Source organism: Columba livia, chromosome 1 (genome assembly GCF_036013475.1).
Source record: "Columba livia isolate bColLiv1 breed racing homer chromosome 1, bColLiv1.pat.W.v2, whole genome shotgun sequence".
NCBI lineage: Eukaryota > Metazoa > Chordata > Aves > Columbiformes > Columbidae > Columba > Columba livia.
The window spans coordinates 77,121,036-77,140,156 of NC_088602.1; the positions used below are offsets into that span (position 1 = coordinate 77,121,036).

Genomic DNA, 19,121 nt, shown 5'->3' on the forward strand with positions numbered 1-19,121 from the left:
GAGAACTGCTGGTCATTAGGAACTGGTCTGCTGCACGACTCGCATAAGCCTCCAGCCAGGGGAAGAAAGGAAACATGGGGGCCTTTCACCGGGATGAGTAAAGTTTATCTTAGTAACTTCAGTAGCAGGGAAGTCATGCAGTGACGTGATAGCAGCTTAGGGAAAGGGAGGAAGTGGTGTGCAGAAAGACGAAGTTGCCGTCAGTCAGTAAAACCTCTCAGCTCTTTCTTCTTCCCACTGTTAGCAGGATAAAAGTATTGTTTTTTTAAAATAGCAAACTCTTTAACTCCTACCTCTCCTCCTAGCAACTTGAGCTCCCTCACTCTGCCCAGAGAATGAACTAAAGATTAAAATTATAATTTCGGGGTAGTATATCATTTAGGAGGGGATTTGAAATAAATAGCTTCATCTAGCAGGATGGTAATTGAATACTTTAAACATCCATCTCTAATCCCTGAGTAATAGCATTAAATTAGGGAATATTCAGCCATTTCCTTCAAGCAGTAATGTTCCTTGCAGAAGTTTATTCTTGTCAAACACTTATTGCTATACAATGCACTTCAGTAGTATTTCACTCTAAGGTATTTTGATAGTATTTAATAACTTATCAGTAATAATAGAGGAAAAACTTTGCTTTTAAAACTGTTCTTCATAAAGCTGAACTATACTAGAATCTAGTGAAAAAAATAGTTGTGGCAGTATCACATAGAGGAATTGAAGATAAAAGACAATATCCACCATATAATAAATTTAACTGCAGATGCTGGTGACAGCTGATGGGAGGAGTTGATGCTTTAAGTCAGGTAATGAAGGAGCAGATGAGAATGCAATGTCCTTCCATTCAGATGCCATCTGACCTAACTTTAGCTATTAGTAAAGTGCTAGCTCTGTTTAAAGAGTGGATATATGTGGGGAAAACCAAGACCAAACAAAGTGTACTGAATTTGGGAGAAACTGCAACTACTTTCTGTTCCTTCTTTCCTTCCAAGCTAAGTAAGAATACAATAATCGTCTCTGCTCCTGGATGTAGGACAGCTTCTCCAGCAGCCTGATCACAAGCCCAGGATACCTGATGAGGCAGGCAACAGGAGATGCCTCTGGGAATTAACCCCAAACTACTCCAAACCAAACAGAAATGCGTTATGTGGTATAACCTCATCTTTAATCCATGTCTTTATTCTGCCTTGATTACTTCAGGAAGTACATTTTGGATAAGATGGGGTTGGCTTCTTATCAAGACCAGGCTCTTTGCTGCACCTGGCTTTGTGCAGCAGCTTTCTTGCACCCCGCTTCAATTCTTGCAGTAGCTCAGTAGCACTTCCTAAAAACATCACTTGTTTGTCGTAGCTGGCTCAGCACCCCTTAAAGAGGATTTCACAGCATTACCAAGTAGTTTCTTCCATTGGGACACCTAAATGATAGTAGGCTTATACTTAAGAAACCAGTGTGAGAGGAGAGGCTCTCCAAGGCTTAGCTTGGGAAGTAGAAATGCTCAGCAAAGCCAGAATCCTGAATTAGGGCTTTGGGTCACAGAGCTGATGAGGGTTCATGCTCTGCTTTTTCCTCCCCTTGCAGTTTGCAGGATAAGGGGCAGAAGCATGGTGACACTTCTATAGCTAAAGGCTTTCTGTTTTGCTCTGAGGGATTAAGTAAGGGGCCAAAACACACACTACCTCATTACAGGTGTGTCGAGATCCTCCTCATTTCAAGGGAGCAAGGCATTACTTGCTGCCTCTCCCCCTCAAAACAGCACCTTGGTTATGTCCTGGATGAAGAGGAGTTCTGTGAGAAGCTTTAAGGTCTAGAGGTTGTACTTTTGCACACACAGCAATATGAACTGCCTGCATGCAGTCCTGTAGATGAAATTGTCTTCCATCTTTACACAAGACTCCTACGTGGAAAGGCATTGCAGAAGATAGTTGCAGCTTCTCCTGTTGGCAAAAGCACAGTGAGGAATGAACTAGCACAGCTGGTCTCCCCAGTGTAAACTGGATTATGCAATAACCAACAGAAAGCAGAAATTATGTCTGCTCAGTGTCAGTGCCTGCTTAGATGAGGGTTCCTGCCCATTCCACAAATGGACCTGCTACTAAACCTTATTTAGATGAACACTGAAAACAAGTCCACTGTAATACTTGTCAGGTCAGGGGGAAAAAAAAAAAAACCAAACCACAACTTATTCCCCATCTTGGTCACTCCATCATGCGAGAACATCATAATAAATGGATGGTTTTTTGGTCTGGCAACGGAACTCTTCTAGCTTCAGGCCAATCCTCAGAAGAACAGCTTCATCCCACCATTTTCCCATGACCTATGAGAAGATGAGAGAGGCAGAGAGAGAAAGGAAGAGGAAAAAGAAGAAAAAAAAAAAAAGTAGCATCAGATGCTCTTGTAAGCCCTGGAAAACACAATATCGTGCCTCTGTCTCAACAGCACCTGACGGACACATGTTTTTCCCTTTTATCCCAGAACTGCATTTGAAATAAAAGCAGTTGTGTGACTCTTAATTACAAGACATGGACCTTTCATTCACGTGAGACCCATTTCAAGAGGGAAAGACTTAAAGAAGTTACAGAAATGAGAAACAAGAAAAAGAGAGGAAAGAGTAGTGACAAATACTAGGTACTGATGCAAGTAGACAGGAAGACAGAGAAACCTGTCTCACATATACCCAAAAAGTCCCCCTGCCATTCAGGAGTGAGTCACTGTAACACCAGTCTCTTCAACTACAAGTTAAAACTTCTGTTACCAGTACCTGCCACCTCCTCAAGTGTGCTGTGTGGAACAGTAGGAACCTGCTTATAGTGGTTCTGGACAAAGTCAGCTGGGGATTATGTGACCCAGCATACACAATGAGCCAATACTCACCTGGCAGCTGATGGGAAGCCCAGCAGCAGAATATCCAATGGGGACTACAAGGCCTGGAATCCCAGTGAAGTTACCAAGCTGCATGAACCTGCGGGAAAAGCTGTCATCAGCATTCCTGCCTTGAAACAGCAGCAAAAGCATCTTTTTCTGTGAGAGGCAGCCAGGATCTCTCTCTGCTGCTCTACAGCCTAAGCTCCTTCAGTTAGTGCAGCTAACTGAAGTTGTTCCCAAACTTTTGCTTCCACAGTGCAAGCAGCACCCCTTCTTACCTCATGGACCGAACTGTGAGGGACATATCGCTGCTCCCAGTCACGAGGTCAGATTGATAGATTCTTGGGGCAGTGCAAGCAACAGCTGTAAATGAATCACAAAATGACTGAGATTCAAAGGGAGCTCAGGAGGTCATCTTGTCTAACTTTCTGTCTCAAGGATAGTCAGTTAGAGCAGGTTGCCCAGGACCATGTCTGAATGACTTCTGAATATCCCCAGGGATGTAGATTCCACAGCCTCTCTAGGCAACCTGATCCAGTGCTTAACAAGCAAAGGAAGAGTCAGGCAGTGGGCATTCTTTAAGGAACAGCTCAGTTCATTAAAGCCACATGTTTGATATACATTGGTGATGCAAACCCACACTCCTGGAATACAGTCAGGTTGCTGGGATTTATGAATTAAGCAGTTAAGTTTCTATTTAGAGCAAGAACATTTGCATACATAAGTAGATGTCCTGTCCCTCCTGTGTAAATGTGTTGGCTCTGCAGCTTGTGTTTCAAGTACCCATAAGGTGTTTCTCACTGCCATGGGTGCAGGCAGGAAGTCTAGAAACACACAGCAAATACAGAAGTAGACAGCAGTCTTTCAAACCAGGCTGCATTATCTCCTAAAGGTTTGGGGCACAGCAAAGTATTTGCACAAAAGGGATGCTCTTAAAATCGGGGGAAAGTTAAAGGAGTGACTATTTTTAAAATGCACCTTACAGCTGTTGGGGACCAGCTCTTTGGCCAAGACTGCCAATACCTGGTGTAAGGATACAGTTCACTGTGGTGAAGATCTCTCGCAAAAATCTCATGCTCCGAGTTCTCTGTCGATTGGCCTGCAAGCAGAGAGACTATTGTCTGACCAAGCCCTCTTGGTTCATGAGGCTCATGTTTGATGTTGACAGACTCTGCCCATCAGAGCCTATGCCTTTGCAAAAGAAGACACCGTTCCTGCAGTTTGGAATCAAGAGGCAGGACACCAAGTCCAGGTGTCATGTCCTCTGTGGTGCCCCACCATTCAGCAAGCTTACAGAGCAAAGGGCAGTACAGCTGAGCAGTATCTTTCCACGTGTACGGGGAGGGTAAGAGAATCCTCTACCCCACCCTTACAATTTTGCTAGATGCCTCCCTTCAGCCTTCACCACCGTATGTTCCTTACCGTAATATAATCCAGAGCTGTGAACTGGGAAGCCAAGGCCAGGTTAGCCCGAGTGTCCAAATTCTGAAAGAGAGAACATGATCGTGGCTCTGCTTGCAAGAAACTGAATGTGAGAGCCCAGGAGTTCTCTTCCAGGCCTGCTCTCCTGTATCAGTAGTCATCCAACAAGTGGTTTGTCATAGAAAAAGCAGGAAAGCCTCAGGTTTCTCACTGACATGAAACATGTTCTGTATCAGCTGAGACAACTACTGGCACTGATGCAAGCTACTACTACTTACCATTTCCTGGAAATGTTTATTGAAGTCAGGTTGCAGGAAGTCCCTCATCTCACTGAGAATGCAGATTACATGTGCTACTCGCACTTCTTCCATCTCTGGCAGAGACAGTTCAACCACGCTGGCTCCCAAACTCTGCAGGTGCTGCACAGCTGCGTGCACAACAGGTAAAGCACAGACAGCATCCCTGAGCTCACCCAAGTTCACACACGGGCTGTGAATCCCCACCCCCTTGAGAAGTCAGGGACGCCATGGGCATCACAAGGCAAGCATCTTCAGTGCATTACGTGGCACGCAGACTGCTGCAGCTGCTTCTCGTAAATAAAAGCCTTCAGCCTACCCAGATCTCAGTATTCTAACAGGGCAGGGGTAGGGGGCTTTCAAACAGGTTCCTAACTTACCTGCTACATTTTGGCCATGTTCTTCTCCTCCCTCTAGCTGCCCAATTAACCCAAAGAGTAAAGGTGGACTGACAATGCTTCCCTGAGCGCTCGACATGACCAGTGTTCTATCAGTACAAAGTGATTATTTAGCATCATGAGATTCCCATTCAAAGCCTTCTCTGAACCATAGTGGTAGAGGAACGCAGGGGATACTCAAGAAATCAGGTCAACAGTACAGGTTCACTAAATCCTGATGCACTTCAACAAGGCTGAACACCAAGAATTCAGGAAAAATAAAATCTTTTGCAGTTTAAAAACAATCACCTCCTTTCTTCGACCCCAACTTCTTCACAAATACTCAAGCTTGCCCGTTTCACTGGCTTATGGTGCATCTCTCCTAAGAAAACTCTATGCATGTAGAAGTGTTTCTATGGAAATAAGGAGGCTGAAGAAAATCCAGGCAAACAAAGCCTGAATACTGGGAACTATCTCAGCTCCAATGCATAGGAGGCCGACTACTAGACCAGGCACTGTAGTCTTTTTCCCCCTACGCCCACGGGTCAGTTCTGCTTAGCCTAAAATCTGACAAAGCCATCCTAAAGGCACCATTTGGCTGATTTCAGGGAAATACCAGACAACGGGTTATATCACAAAAAAATACCCAGCCCTGTCTTTCCCTACTGAACTTTATGTTGTGAAACAAGTCCCTCCCTTAAAAGTCGTTTACCATTTAAGCTTGCAGAGTAAGTATTACTGAGCACAGATCTGTCTTTATACAGACAGAGGCTTAGCACACTGGACTGCATTCTTCCATTGTAACCTGACAAGCCTACAACTGCTGAGCTTTTTAACCCTCAGCAGTCAGGAGGGCTTCCCTAATACAAAGCTACTGCTGTTGCTCTAGCCAGACCTCTTTACGCATCTGCCTTTTAGGACTTCAGGCGAGATCTTTTTAATGCATACATAAGAGAAGCACCAAGCGATACCATGACATTAGGCAGAATAAGAGACTTACAGCCTTTTCCTCTTTACCTTTCTCACAGATGGACAGGATTTCTGCATCACATGCCTAGAGAACAAGAGGAAAGAACTAAGTAGACTTTAGTCACTGCCCTCCTCTACTTGGTGAGCACACTCGCCAGGACTTGGGTCCTCACGGAGCTTTCCTTGTTCCTGTCCCTAATGGCAGTGAAATGCAGCCCTTCAGGACCGCCTTACACTGGCTGCTCCATCTAGAACAGCTTGCAGGTCATGCTCTTAAGGAAAAGGAAAGGTTGTCTTTTCAAGAAGAGAGGATATTCCTCCTTTGCACTTCAGTAGAGACAGAAAGAGTCCTTATTTTCCTCCAGGGAAGAAATCCTGACCACATTTGTGGGGCTGCATTACAATTGCCAAGCAGTACTAGCTTGCAAGCCTAGTTTCTACATTGGAATGATGAAATAGCCCTCAGCAGCTACAGCACTGTCAGCAAATGGATACACTAATTTTCCTCATTTGATTTTAAACTAACTGCCCTTTATAATCAGCTCAGAAGCATTGCTTCCAATGGAAACAGCAATATAAGGAAGCATACCACCATCAGCTGTACAGTCGTTACCTTCCCTCATGCCTCCATCAGACTTTTAGTCAAAAGACTGGCTTACGAAAAAAACCGATCCCTGTCAATGTTTTCACCCATGCTACGTTCTCTTCCAATTACAGGACTAAATACGAGAAGCTCTAATGATGACAGGCAAGAGAACAGTGAATGCACTGAATTCCTTTAAAAATCTAATTTTCCAAAGCAGCAGACAGAGACAGAACAGGCACGCACCTTAAAAAACGTCCAGTCCACTCCCAGTTTTAGACCTTTCAGGTCAGAAGCACATATATCAGATAGGGTTGCTTTGGGCTGTTTTAGTCCTGCAGGGAACAAACAAGAGTTCCTCCTTTTATCTAGGATTCCCCTAGGAAGGCAGAGCACCTGGGCTTGGGGAAGGAGAGGGCTTACCTACCATATGGATAGAGTGGATCTGGCTCAGCAAGGATACTGTAAACAATGGCTGCATCTGCCACTGAGGTACAGATAGGGCCTGTGAAGGAAAGATCAGTTCTAAAAATGTAACAAGGGGTAAATAATACCTTCCTCCCTAAGTCTTTTGTAGGCACAGATTGCCTCCCCTGTGAGAACACCATACAACAAGGTCCCTGAAGTGGAGCACAAGTTCCTCTTACCTACACTGACTGTGGAGTAGGAGAGCGGCAAGCTGCCGTGACAACTGATGCGCCCAAATGTACCTAGAGAAAAAGAAATGGGCAGTTAGCTAGATATCGGCAGTTGCTGGTAAGATCTGACCTAGGTGTTTTTGGTGCACCCAGACACTTAGCAACACACCCCTGCCAGTCACGTTTAGGTTTGGTGTTTTGGAGCCCAGTCACTCATCATTCAATACACTGTTCTGCTGACCATGATCTGACTCATTCACGAATAGTGAAACTGGATTCCATCATAATAAATTATTTAGTTGAGGGGAAATATGTGCAGGGATGTTTCAAAATATATGCATTTAAATATGCAGAAGCAGCATCCATGGTATGGAGGATGGAGAAGCAGGAGCAGGATTATCAACAGCACGAGATACCATCCCACCCGGGAGATCTCACCCACTTCACCAATGATACTTCACGCCTAACACCAGTTGTCTTCTGAGAATACTTTTATTGCCTTTCTGATCAGTAACATTTTTGTCATCGTCATCATTAAGTTCCTCAGATGAATCAAGATTAATCAAGTTGATCACATATAGAAGGATGGAAAAACAGAGTAATGGCTGAGCCTCAGATGAAATAGCTGAGGTCCTTTGGAATGATAAATCATTCCCAAAAGCCAGCATCTCTTCCAAGTGATAATCCTGCCATGCCACTTTCCACGCTGTAGACACTGCCCTATGCATTTCTTAGGTCCTCTGCACATTCTCCTTGATAACATTAATTCTTACTGCAAAAACTGCATTGCTACTTCTTGTAACACTGAGATAAGAGGGAATGGCTACATACTGGCTTCATACAAGCCTATTACCAGGTTTAACTTACCAGATACAAATCTGAGCAGCATCAGCCTCTCCATATAATTGGGGTGATGGCAAACTATTGAGGGTGGAGATGTTTTTCACCAGCTCTTTACAGATACACAACTATGCTGGGAACACTTCCCAGCAAAAAAGAAAGATTGAAGATGGACGAGCAGGTAGAAAGGCTGCATGCATGTTTTCTTTAGCATTTGACTCAAGGAAGTAATTTTTTTTTAACACCTGTTCAATAGCCAGTACTGAGAATACTTCCATTCTGCCAGGCCAATACATGACTCTTGGGGTATTGTACTCCAGAGTCTCTCTGGTCACATTTTGCTTGACAGGAATTAATGGACTGTGCCTGACTTGTTTGTGGCATTCTGTCTGATACAGCAAACAAGATACACCCACTTCCATTATTGAAGGTCTCTACCTTTCAGCCCCACCACACCACAGAACGAAGCAGGAATCCTCACAGAGCCGCCTCCATCTGTGCCAATAGCCACTGGGCAGAGACCTACAAAAAAAAACGCCACACGTTGGCCTGTGATCAGAAATACATAGTGTTGTCCTGTCCATTCTACCAGCAGCTGTAGCCAAGACAGCACACAGAGCTCTCTGTTCAGCTAGCTCACTCCAGCTTCTTAACACCCTCATAAAAACCAAATGCCTGAGGTACTTTGGCTCAGAACCTTCTTCCCACCACTCCTGAACTGTTTAGAACTACCTACCTGCTGCTACAGCTGCTGCTGACCCACTGGAGCTCCCACCTGTAAAGTGGTTAGGCTTGTAGGGATTCCGAGGGATCTTGTGGTACCTGAAGCAGACAAATAATGTTTAAGCTTTTCCTAGGAAGGACCACATGCACTACAGGGCAGGGAAAGATCCAGAAACACAGCTCAGAGATTCTGATCTTAGTAAAGAGATACCATGTAATCCCAGATAATGCTATGTCCCTAGAAAACAAGATGTAGAAAAGACTTCTGCTTCGGAGTCTGATCTCGTTACTATAATCAGCCTATCTGAAAGAAGCAGACTCAAAGCAAGAGAGGATGATGCGCCAGCTCTTCTGCCTGTGACAGCACTGTACTGTGACTGCACGCCACAGCGCATCACGCAATTCCAAAAGGTGGAGCAGTTGGTGGCCAGCAATTCTTACAGACAAGCAAGTCAGCACCCCCAGCTCTGCCCTTTATCCCAGAGCAGCAGTTCCAAAAGTGCCCAGATGCCCCAGTCCTCAGACACCAAAGAGAGCTGCCGGCTGCAGAGAGTCCAGCCAGCCTCACACAGTGAGGAAATGCCCTGGCATGTTGTTGCAGCTGAGGGGGAGCCCCAGTTCCCCCCAGTTGCACACACACAAAGCGTGGGCCTGCACATGGCTTTGTATCAAGGCTGTGAGGGCTGCTGCTCTGGAACAGCAGTTCTCAGCTTGGCTATAGCTGGAGAATTTGCAATAATAAAGCAAACTCCTGTTTTAGCTAGGAAATAAAAACACTACATTCTGCTGAGATGATTTTACCTTTTCTCACTGTTCTGGGCCTTTTGCCATTACTGTGACTGAGCATTAGGTTACTATTTATTTCCTTTCTGTCACTGTTTTTTTTCTACCACTCATCCCGTATATGTTCACACCTCTAGGCCTGTAAGGCCTGGCAAACCAAGTTCCTTACTCAGCAGACACCACTTGGACCCTCTCCTTCCTTTGGTTTCAGGAGCCTTCAGACTTGCACAGCTACTCCGATCCTCTAATCTACAACGCTGAGTTTTCATACCCACAGGGTTCTCCCTCCACAGGGTGCTTCTGGCAGTTTTATTCTCACATGCTTGCCTTCTTTTTGTATCATTTTCTGCCAGTTTTGGACAGACTTTTAGGTATTTCTAGATGGGGCAGAAGAGAGGGGAGAGGGATTTTTACCTATTAGGATTGCATCCCGTTGTTCCAGTCCCTAGTTCATGCATGTTTGAGACTCCAATAATGATAGCCCCAGCCTCTCGCAGCTTCTTGGCCACAGTAGCATCTTCTGTTTCGGGCTCTGTCCCAAGATACACTGTTCCCACTCGCTGATGGTAAGGTACCTTAGCAAGAAGATACCTTATTATTCATTCTAAAACCCTGGCAAGGTAGGCAGGCACACATACGTGCTCCACAGGCGCACTTCCACTCCACAACAGATTCCAGACATTAGGACCCACAGAGGTAAGGGCTAGGAAGCTTCACTCTTCAACTCATCCTGTGTTGGTTTCTGTTAGGAGGGACACTTAACTGTTCAATATTTGGTCCTTCTCCCACGCAGAGGAGTCCTTTTAATACCATGACACACAAAAAAGCAGAAAGCACCTAGGTGGTCAAGAAGTCTGCCTTCTTACAGCAATTCAATTGCTGTATCCAGAGGCTGCAGAACAGACACCTGGGACCCACAGCACACAGGATATCTATTTTCCATTTTTCTATGGACAGAGCTGCAGCATTTCAGATCTGCAGTGCTCCGAAGCAAGGCACCAAGATTAGACGAATGCCAAACTACCAGCTGGCCTAATTTTCAGGGTATACTTATTACTCCGAGGCAGCAATGGAAGAATCTGTATACAAACATAACTCCTACCCTATGGGTAGGTCTCTGCAGAACCTACAACAGCTTGATGGCACTGCCATAAGTATTTAATAGTAATGTTGTTAGGCCACAAGCACAACTCCTCATCAGTGGGGATTTTTCAAAGTAACTTGCATATTTCTGACACGTGTCCTTTAAGGTAAGACACTTTGCCAGTGGAGCAGAGTCAGTGCCTGAGAAATGCAGAACAGCTACACCCACCACTACAGATCCTTTTATAAATTCTCATTTCATCACAAGAGGGACTGTTTCCCACCCCCACCCTCTACTCCACATGGATTAAAAAGATCAGCACAAGATATGGAACACGTCTGCTGTACCCAAGATCTGTCTTCACCTGGCAAAACTTGTTCACCCTACTCATTGCAAACCCACATACTACCCTTTATTACAAACATATTCTCAGGCTTCTGCTGAGGAGCTGGTCTTAAAATCTTGTCACAGTGAGTTGTCCAGGTTGACCACCTGCAGCATGAGCTGATAGCTAGACAAGGAAACTCACCACTTTGAACTCTTCTTTCAGACACACTGGGATGCCATCCAGATAAGACAGGGTACATTTATTCCTGTAACGAGCAGTGGAGGCCTCAGCCATCTGCACAGAGAAAAAAAACCTGCATGTTATATATATTTACTTGAGCTGAAGGTCATTACTGGTATCAGAATGGATACCAAAAATGGCTTTCTCAGGCTGCTACTAAGCCAAACTAAGTTTGTTTCTTCCGTTTTCCACCATATGCTTATGGGCAACTACCACTTGGAAGCATCTACGCTAACGGATGTCATATAAGCACAGAAGTCCTGTTTTAAACATAGTTGTCCGGCAGGAAACAGATTGCTTTAATGCAATCTCTCTGCAGGATGGAAAGCAAACTTGTTTGTAGTCCTCCACATAAAGAGGGGAAAAAAAATGTACATATTTCTCTGTGCAATATATAAGAACTTTTGCCCCTTCTAATGGATGCTACTGCTCTTGAGGTGACAGAGGCTCCTTTCCTAGCAAAGGCAGACATTACCAGCATTATTTGCTCCTGGTCCCATTGCACTATCGCTCTGAGTGGGGGCGTGGATTTGTCGCAGTCCTCCAGCATGGCAATGATGTTCTTTGCTACCTGAGATGGCGTCAGCTTCCCACTCCTACAGGACAGGAGAAGTTGGGACCTTGTTACGAGACCCCCGCACCACATCCACACACAGGGTTTGTCTCTCATGTAGCAAGATGGCAGCTGTCACAGCTGTAAACAAGAACTAGATACAAATCTGTGTGCGGTAATGATTTCAACACAGTTGACACCATCAAGATGGAAGACTCTCTTCCTTAAGGGGAGAATTTGCCTACACACCACATCCCCAACCCTTTAGAGTAGGGGCAAGAGCTAGGAGAGTTACCCAGATATTCCTGTACAACCAGATAAACAGGGAAATCTTTACAGTGAGTCAAGCTCCTGAAAGCCCGAGGCTATGAAACTCGCAGTATCATGAACTGAGACCAAGAGGCTAGCCCCCATTATACAGGCCTCCGGTTATTGAGAACGGGCTCCCAGCAGTACTGTCATAGCCGACCTTCAACAAACGGGTCTTCCCTCCCTCCTGGTAAGAGGCTATGTTACCACAAACACATCTCTGGCTGACACGAAAGCCTCACAGTCAGGATGCGCCTACAACACCAGACCGCGGATGCCTTTTGCTCCAAGGCCGCAGCCTGCTGGCAGAGGTGGCCCTTGAACAAGTGCTAGGAGCACAAGAGAATTTATCTGAGCACACATCCACAGGCAACCAGGAGTTACTGAGCAGCCAACAAGCTTGCAGAGCCTCAGTCAGGGATGTGGTTCCAGCTCTTTCGAAGCTGGACACCCTTACTGGGTAACAGCAAGCAGGCTGCTCACAGGAGCACAAGCAGCTGGGGAACCAAGGGATTCTTCAGAGACCCACAGTATGTGCAACTTGCATCATCCAGATGAACCTTCCTCCCCTTCTCACGTTTGGGCAAACAAGGTATGTAGAAATGTCTCCCACAGAAAACTGACCATCAGCCAAGGAAAACAGCATTTAAATATCCTGGTTGGCCTTCCTTCATTATTCTATTCGAGGGAAAGGAGTGTAGAGGGTGATGTCAAATGGCGGTACCTCAAGGACAACCCTAACAAAGAGATGCCTGAGAGCATGTAGAACAGTAGCAGCCCGCATCAGGTGAACATGCGAGACAGGTTGTTTCCAGATCACAGTTTCACCTACCGGTAGCAGTCCAGGTAGTCTTTGATCCCTTTGAAGCTAAACCCATTGCTAGCAGAATCAGATCTGCAAAGAAAGGATTAAAGAGGCAACTGTGAACCATCAAAGCCACCTCTGTTTGGACCTGTAGACTTCAGCATCACAGTCCAATGGAGGCAGGGCATCATTCACCCACAGTCAACTGGCTGGTCACCATTTGGACTACTAGACCACACGTTTCAGCTCACACTCTATCAAACTCCTTGCACACATGCCAGACACCAGACACACTTAGGATGCCCCAGAAATAAAGAGTCAGTCTTGCTGACATGTTCTAGTTCCTTCATATTTCTACCACAATACAGCAGTCATTAAACTGTTCAAAATTTATTCCAGGTTTACACTGGCTACTCACTGCTCCAGCATTACAGGAGTAGGCCCAGGTGACCAAAAAGGCCAACAGTATCCTGGCTTGTATCAGGAACAGTGTGGCCAGCAGGACCAGGGAAGTGACCATTCCCCTGTACTTGGCACTGGTGAGACCCCACCTTGAATCCTGTGTTCAGTTTTGGGCCCCTCACTGCCAGAAACACACTGAGGTGCTGGAGAGAGTGCAGAGGAAGGCAACAGAGCTGGTGAGGGGCCTGGAGCACAAGTCTGATGAGAAGCAGCTGAGGGAAGTGGAGCTGTTTAGAAGAGGAGAAGAGGATGCTGAGGGGAGACCTGAGGACTCTCTTCAACTACCTGAGAGGAGGTTGTAGCATGGAGGGTGTTGGTTTCTTATCCCTAGTAGCAAGTGACAGGACAAGAGGAGATGGCCTCAAGTTGCACCAGGGAAGGTTTAGATTTGATATTATGAAAAAATTATTCATGGAAAGGGTTGTCAGGCATTGGAACAGGCTGCCCAGGGAAGTGGTGGAGGCACCATCCCTGAAGGGGTTTAAAAGGCATCTAGATGACGTTCTTAGGGATGTGGTTTAGTACTTGAGTTATGTTTGGACTTGATGATCTTGAGGGTCTCTTCAAACCGAAATGATTCTATCATTCTAAGTTTGATCCAGAGATAGCCAGCAGCACATCCAGTGTGTGGTGTAGGAGGGGAAAAAGGTACTATGCAGCATACACAAGGATACACATCAGCAAACTGCTTAAAAACTAAGTTGATGGCTCTAGCACATAAGAAATACACCATTTCTCATCACAACAGAATGAACATAAGACCATCTGAAGAGATAGCTACAATTACTACTTCTAAGATATCTCCCTATCATCACCTAAACCAGAAGTCATATCCTGGAATAGGACATGGTATGGGACCACAATGTGCTACGGAGGGAAGAGGTAAGGCTCCAGTAACCTGCTCCATAATACTCAATGTATCACTGGAAAAGCTGGGGACACAACACCAGAAGGCTGCACTCACCAGGACCCACGCCTGCAGGAAATATATCCTTCCCTCTAAAGTGAAGTAGGTTAAAAAGTTTTTCCTTGCTGTAGCTTAAGAATTCAAGTAGGGAACAAATTTAGTCCTGCTAAAAGCTGAGATACATACAGAGAACCCACCCTCTGAGATGCTAACGAAGTGCAGCTAATAGACATTTTCAGTACCTACTCAATAGGCCCACAACTAAGAACCAAAACCAGATGGGGAGAGCATTCATAGCAGCCGCTCCCACCTCAGCATCAGACATCAGTGAGACATGCGAGCCTGAGTAACGTTTTGCCTGGAATCTAGCAGGATTTAATCAAGCATAGGCTGCAAGCAAGAAGCTTAACAGGCATTTATCCAAGCAACCTATCTAACAAAGCCTAATACTTCACATTGCTTGTAACTACCGGTGATTTATAAGTTACAAAAGGAAAGATGACTAACAGCACTATTTGCTTTGTAAAGTAGCTGAGTGTGGAAAAATATTTTAATCCATATTACTGACAACAGCAGGTTCCCACTAATGTAACAGTGCTAACACGTGTGTTCTTCCACTCCACTCTTACACATCACATACTGACCTTCCATCTATCAGCTGCTCAATAACATCTGAAGTGCTTTTAGCCTCAGACTTGTCTTCTGTAACCTCTGCAGCAACCTCTGGGATAAATGTGGGATCTTCATGAATGTCAAGGGAACGCATGAGCGAGAAGTTGTTCAGCCTGAAAGAGAGACAGTCACTGCTAGAGTTTGCAAGCTCTACCATGACTAATTCTTCAGATTGTTCAGAGGGAAGCTTACGCAAGAACATGTTGTCTTAGCAGTCTGCTCTCACAGCAGGGAATTGCAACCATTACAAGATAATCTCTCACACCTTTCCAAAAGGCAGCATCAAATCTGTTTAATGAAGTCTCCTACCTCTTGACATAAGGCCAACTGGCCTCCATAAACCCAAGCTGGGAAAAAAAGGGTGAAAATCTTCAATTCACTTAATTAGAATGGGAAAGAAAAGAAAAAGAGAAAATAGTATAATTCATAGTGTTCATAATACCATACATTCAAGTACTAATCCTGCTAAAACAAGAACCTTTTCAGGCTTTTCCACGACCTGCTTCAACATAGTTTGCAACCAGATACAACAGGGATCGCAGCACAAGCCCAGTGCTTGGAACACATAAAGCAAGGAAGTCAAGACTCTGTCATAGATGTCAAGGAATGATCTGCTCTATAACAGCAGTGCCACTTGTCTGGGTTCGATTCACTCAAAAAGCCCATGCCCCAAGTAAAAACGCTGGGGTACAAATTCTGTGTAATGGATTTCTCAGTGTCCTGGGATCTGCATAGATGACCCATCAAATGACCAGCAAACTACGTGAGCCAAGTGCGAGCCTGAGGTTCCTCACACCTCTTACCTGAATGGCTCTCAGTGCAACGCACAGTTTCTAAACAAAAACGTAAAGTGGGAGAGGAGAAAAGGCTGGCTTAAAATAGTTAATATCTTTAAAAAGAACATGCCAAAACCTTTGAATTTCATGTCATTTCCCCAGTACTACTATTCTTTTATCACTACTGGTGATAAACACAGCAGATTTGCACATCCGCAAGCTTTGAAAGAAAGAAAGATTGCTCTTCAGCAAAAGGCAAGCCAGCAAATTGGGTTTCTGTGCACCTGCTCCAGTGTGAAAAGAGTTGATTTCTTGTGACAGAGACCCACTCGAACCGGAGTAGTTAAATAAATATAATCTGGTAAAAAACATGTATGAAATAATCTGGCTCACTCTCCAATCGTTATGCAGCTTCCCTCTTAGAAAAGGTCATTTCAGATAATCTGTAGGCGGTGTGCAATGCAAGCACCTTTAAAAAGCAAACAAAACAAAACCACAAACAAACAACAAACAGAAACAAACAAACCCAACGAACCAAAAACAACAAACATAACCCAACAACTTGGAGAGGGGGAAAATCTCCGCACTCTTACCTTATTAAGAATGGCAGTAAGCAGATCTGTCCAAAAGCCTAGAAGGAAGTAAGCAGATACAGCAACTTTGACCTGAACACCTTCCCCATTAGACAAGAAACAATGAATGTGCTCACAGTTGCTGGAGTCTCAGAGCACCCTACAGAGCATGCAATGCTACACAGTAAAAAAATCGCACAAATACTTGTATTTCAGGCCACAAAATGGGCTGAAATGCTTCCCCTCCCACCTCTCATACTTTTATAACTATAAAGAGTGTATTCTTCTGTTTCTCCTGCCTTTGTCTTTCCCCGGCTTGGTCCGGGAAGTCTGCAGCTGCAGGCTGCAACACTCTTAAGAGGCACGTGTATAGCACCCATCCATTTCTTTCTTCATGTTTCACAGATTATGCAAACATTGGATAAGGTAGAAGCTTATTATTATTTTGTTTATCCCACTGCTAGGATCTTTCCTGTCACTCAACCAGCTCCTGCAGTAAAACAAGTGAGCTTGGAAACACATGAGAAATTTGAAGGCTCAATGGTAGCAGGCAGCTGAAAACACTCTGAATACCTTGGTTCCCAGGGTAGCAATAGCAGCAGTCCCAAAGAGAGCAGCCTTGTTGTAGCCTGTCTTAATAGCTCAACAACACACTTTGAAAACATATTAAGGGATGTACAAATACAGTACAAGTCTGAAGCAAGGCTCACACTCCTAGATCCATGAAGCGATATATTGCCTCACACATTCCATAAGAATTACAGTCTCTTTTTGGAAAGGCGTTGCTCCTAATCTGCATCTAATACAAAACAGCACAATTCTGTAACATACTGAGATGATGTGTGTCCCCCTCACCCAAGGGGGATGCCAGGAAAGGAAACAAGCCCGGGGCCACGTACCAGAAACAGCCACAAAACAAAGGGTAAAAAGGTATTCTGGTTATTATATCCTGGAAGAAAGACACTTGCAAAGTATTCTCACAAATAAAGGCAGAGCCCATCACTAGCCGTCACTCCAGATTCAACCAGGCACTGAGCTCTGTAACAGGTCATGTTGCTGAAATGAGACCTTCATGCCTAACCTTGACACCAGCACAAAAAGAAAGGCCAAGTAGCAGCAACAAAATCCACCTGCTTTCAGGCAGATGATGCTGCAAGGCACTCACTGCCAAAGGGACTGAGGCTTTTCTCCCCGCAGCACCCTGCTGTACAGTGGACGTGCCTCCTCCACACCGGTCTTGGCAGGAATCAACCCACAGGCTCAAAAACCATCCAGAGGGACCTGACCAAGCTCGAGAAGTACGCCCATATGAACCTCATAAGGTCCAACAAGGCCAAGTGCAAGGTCCTGCACCTGGGTCGGGGCAACCCCTGGTATCAATACAGGCTGGGGGATGAAGGGATTGAGAGCAGCCCTACGGAGAAAGATCTGGGGACACTGGTGGATGAAAAGCTGAACATGAGCTGGCAATGTGCACTTGCAACCCAGAAGGCCAAACATATCTTGGGCTGTATCAAAAGGAGCGAGGCCAGCAGGTCAAGTGAGGTGATTCTGCCCTTCTGCTCTGCTCTGGTGAGACCCCACCTGGAGTTCTGCATCCAGCTCTGGATCCCTCAGTACAGTAAAGACATGGACCTGTTGGAGAGGGGCCAGAGGAGGCTACAAAAATGATCAGAGGGATGGAGCACCTCTGCTGTGAGGACAGGCTGAGAGAGCTGGGGCTGTTCAGCCTGGAGAAGAGAAGGCTCAGGGGAGAACTTATTGCAGCCTTTCAGTCATTTAAAGGTGCCCATAAGAAAGATAGGGAGAGACTTTTTAGAAGGGTGTGTTACGACACGACAAGGGGTAACGGTTTTAAACTAGAAGAGGGGAGATTCGGGATAGACATGAGGAAGAAACTTTTCACAATGGTGGTAAAACACTGGCAGTTTGCCCAGAGAGGTGGTAGATGCCCCATCCCTGGAGACGTTCCAGGCCAGGCTGGAGAGGGCTCCCAGCAAACCTGATATAGTTGAAGATGTCCCTGCTCATAGCACTGGGGTTGGACTAGGTGAGCTCTGAAGGTCCCTTCCAACCCAAACTATTCTATGATCCTATGAAAGACACCACAAAGCCCACTCGTGGAGGAGTTCTGGGGGAACAGGTGCCCTCACCACCTTCCTGAAAACCCCACTCACAGGGCTAAGGGACCTGAATCCCTTCACGTCTGAGGAAGGCTGGTGGCAGCTGTATTGTGAGTCTGATGTCAGCCTCAGGCTCTCCATACCAGAGAACCCTCATGACACCCCCACGGCAGAGACCAGCTCTGTGTCACCCACCCGGGGGACAGGGTGAACCCGAAACCACGCAGAGAACCACAGCTTCCTCACAACTCCCCTACAAACGCGAGTTTAAACTTCTCCCTGAGACCTCCTCCCTCTGCAACCCCCGGCAGTCCTGGCCGGTTTCCCCCAGCAGCCGCAGGTTTTACTGCCTTGTTTACCCGGCTCCCTCCGTGCCGTCAGCTGCCCGGCGGGGGCGGCGACCCCGACCCCCCCTCGCCCTCACTCACCGTGTTGGCCACATGCACGAAGAGGCGCAGCCAGGTGCCGCACAGCCGCGGTGCCCACTGTGGAGAGGAGGCGAGAGGTGAGCACTGCGCCCGCTCCCCGCTGCAGCCCGCCCGCCCATTCCCTTCTTCCCTCCCTCCCGGCGCTCACGGGGTCCCGCGGCGGGCTGCAGCTTGGCGGCTCCGCCCGTCCCGGCTCCCGGCGGCGCAGCACGGCCTCCGCGCTGCCCGTGTGCCGCCGCACGCAGCACAGATAGGCGGCAGCGGCCGGCAGCAGCGAGAGGAGAAGCAGCAGCAGCGGCGCCATGGCGGCTCTGACACCCAGCCCGGCGGCGGCGAGCCCACCCCTCGCCCCGCCCGCGGGCCGGGCCTGCC

The 19,121-nt window shown here is 46.3% G+C and overlaps 1 protein-coding gene across 1 annotated transcript; it reads right to left on the reverse strand.

Annotated features, from left to right (window-relative positions):
• Nucleotides 1–507: 507 nt before the first annotated feature.
• Nucleotides 508–19,100, reverse strand: LOC102095169 (uncharacterized). The gene is made up of 20 exons (XM_065063297.1): nucleotides 18,898–19,100; nucleotides 18,750–18,806; nucleotides 16,220–16,257; nucleotides 14,823–14,963; nucleotides 12,837–12,899; nucleotides 11,618–11,738; nucleotides 11,104–11,196; nucleotides 9,905–10,065; nucleotides 8,721–8,806; nucleotides 8,423–8,506; nucleotides 7,154–7,216; nucleotides 6,934–7,011; nucleotides 6,753–6,841; nucleotides 5,972–6,008; nucleotides 4,560–4,708; nucleotides 4,282–4,344; nucleotides 3,883–3,958; nucleotides 3,138–3,222; nucleotides 2,869–2,956; nucleotides 508–2,311 (listed from the first exon to the last, which is right to left on the reverse strand). The coding sequence occupies exons 1-20, from the start codon at nucleotides 19,051–19,053 to the stop codon at nucleotides 2,201–2,203; spliced, it is 1,839 nt and encodes a 612-aa protein (XP_064919369.1). The 5' UTR covers nucleotides 19,054–19,100; the 3' UTR covers nucleotides 508–2,200.
• Between the last annotated feature and the right edge of the window lie 21 nt (nucleotides 19,101–19,121).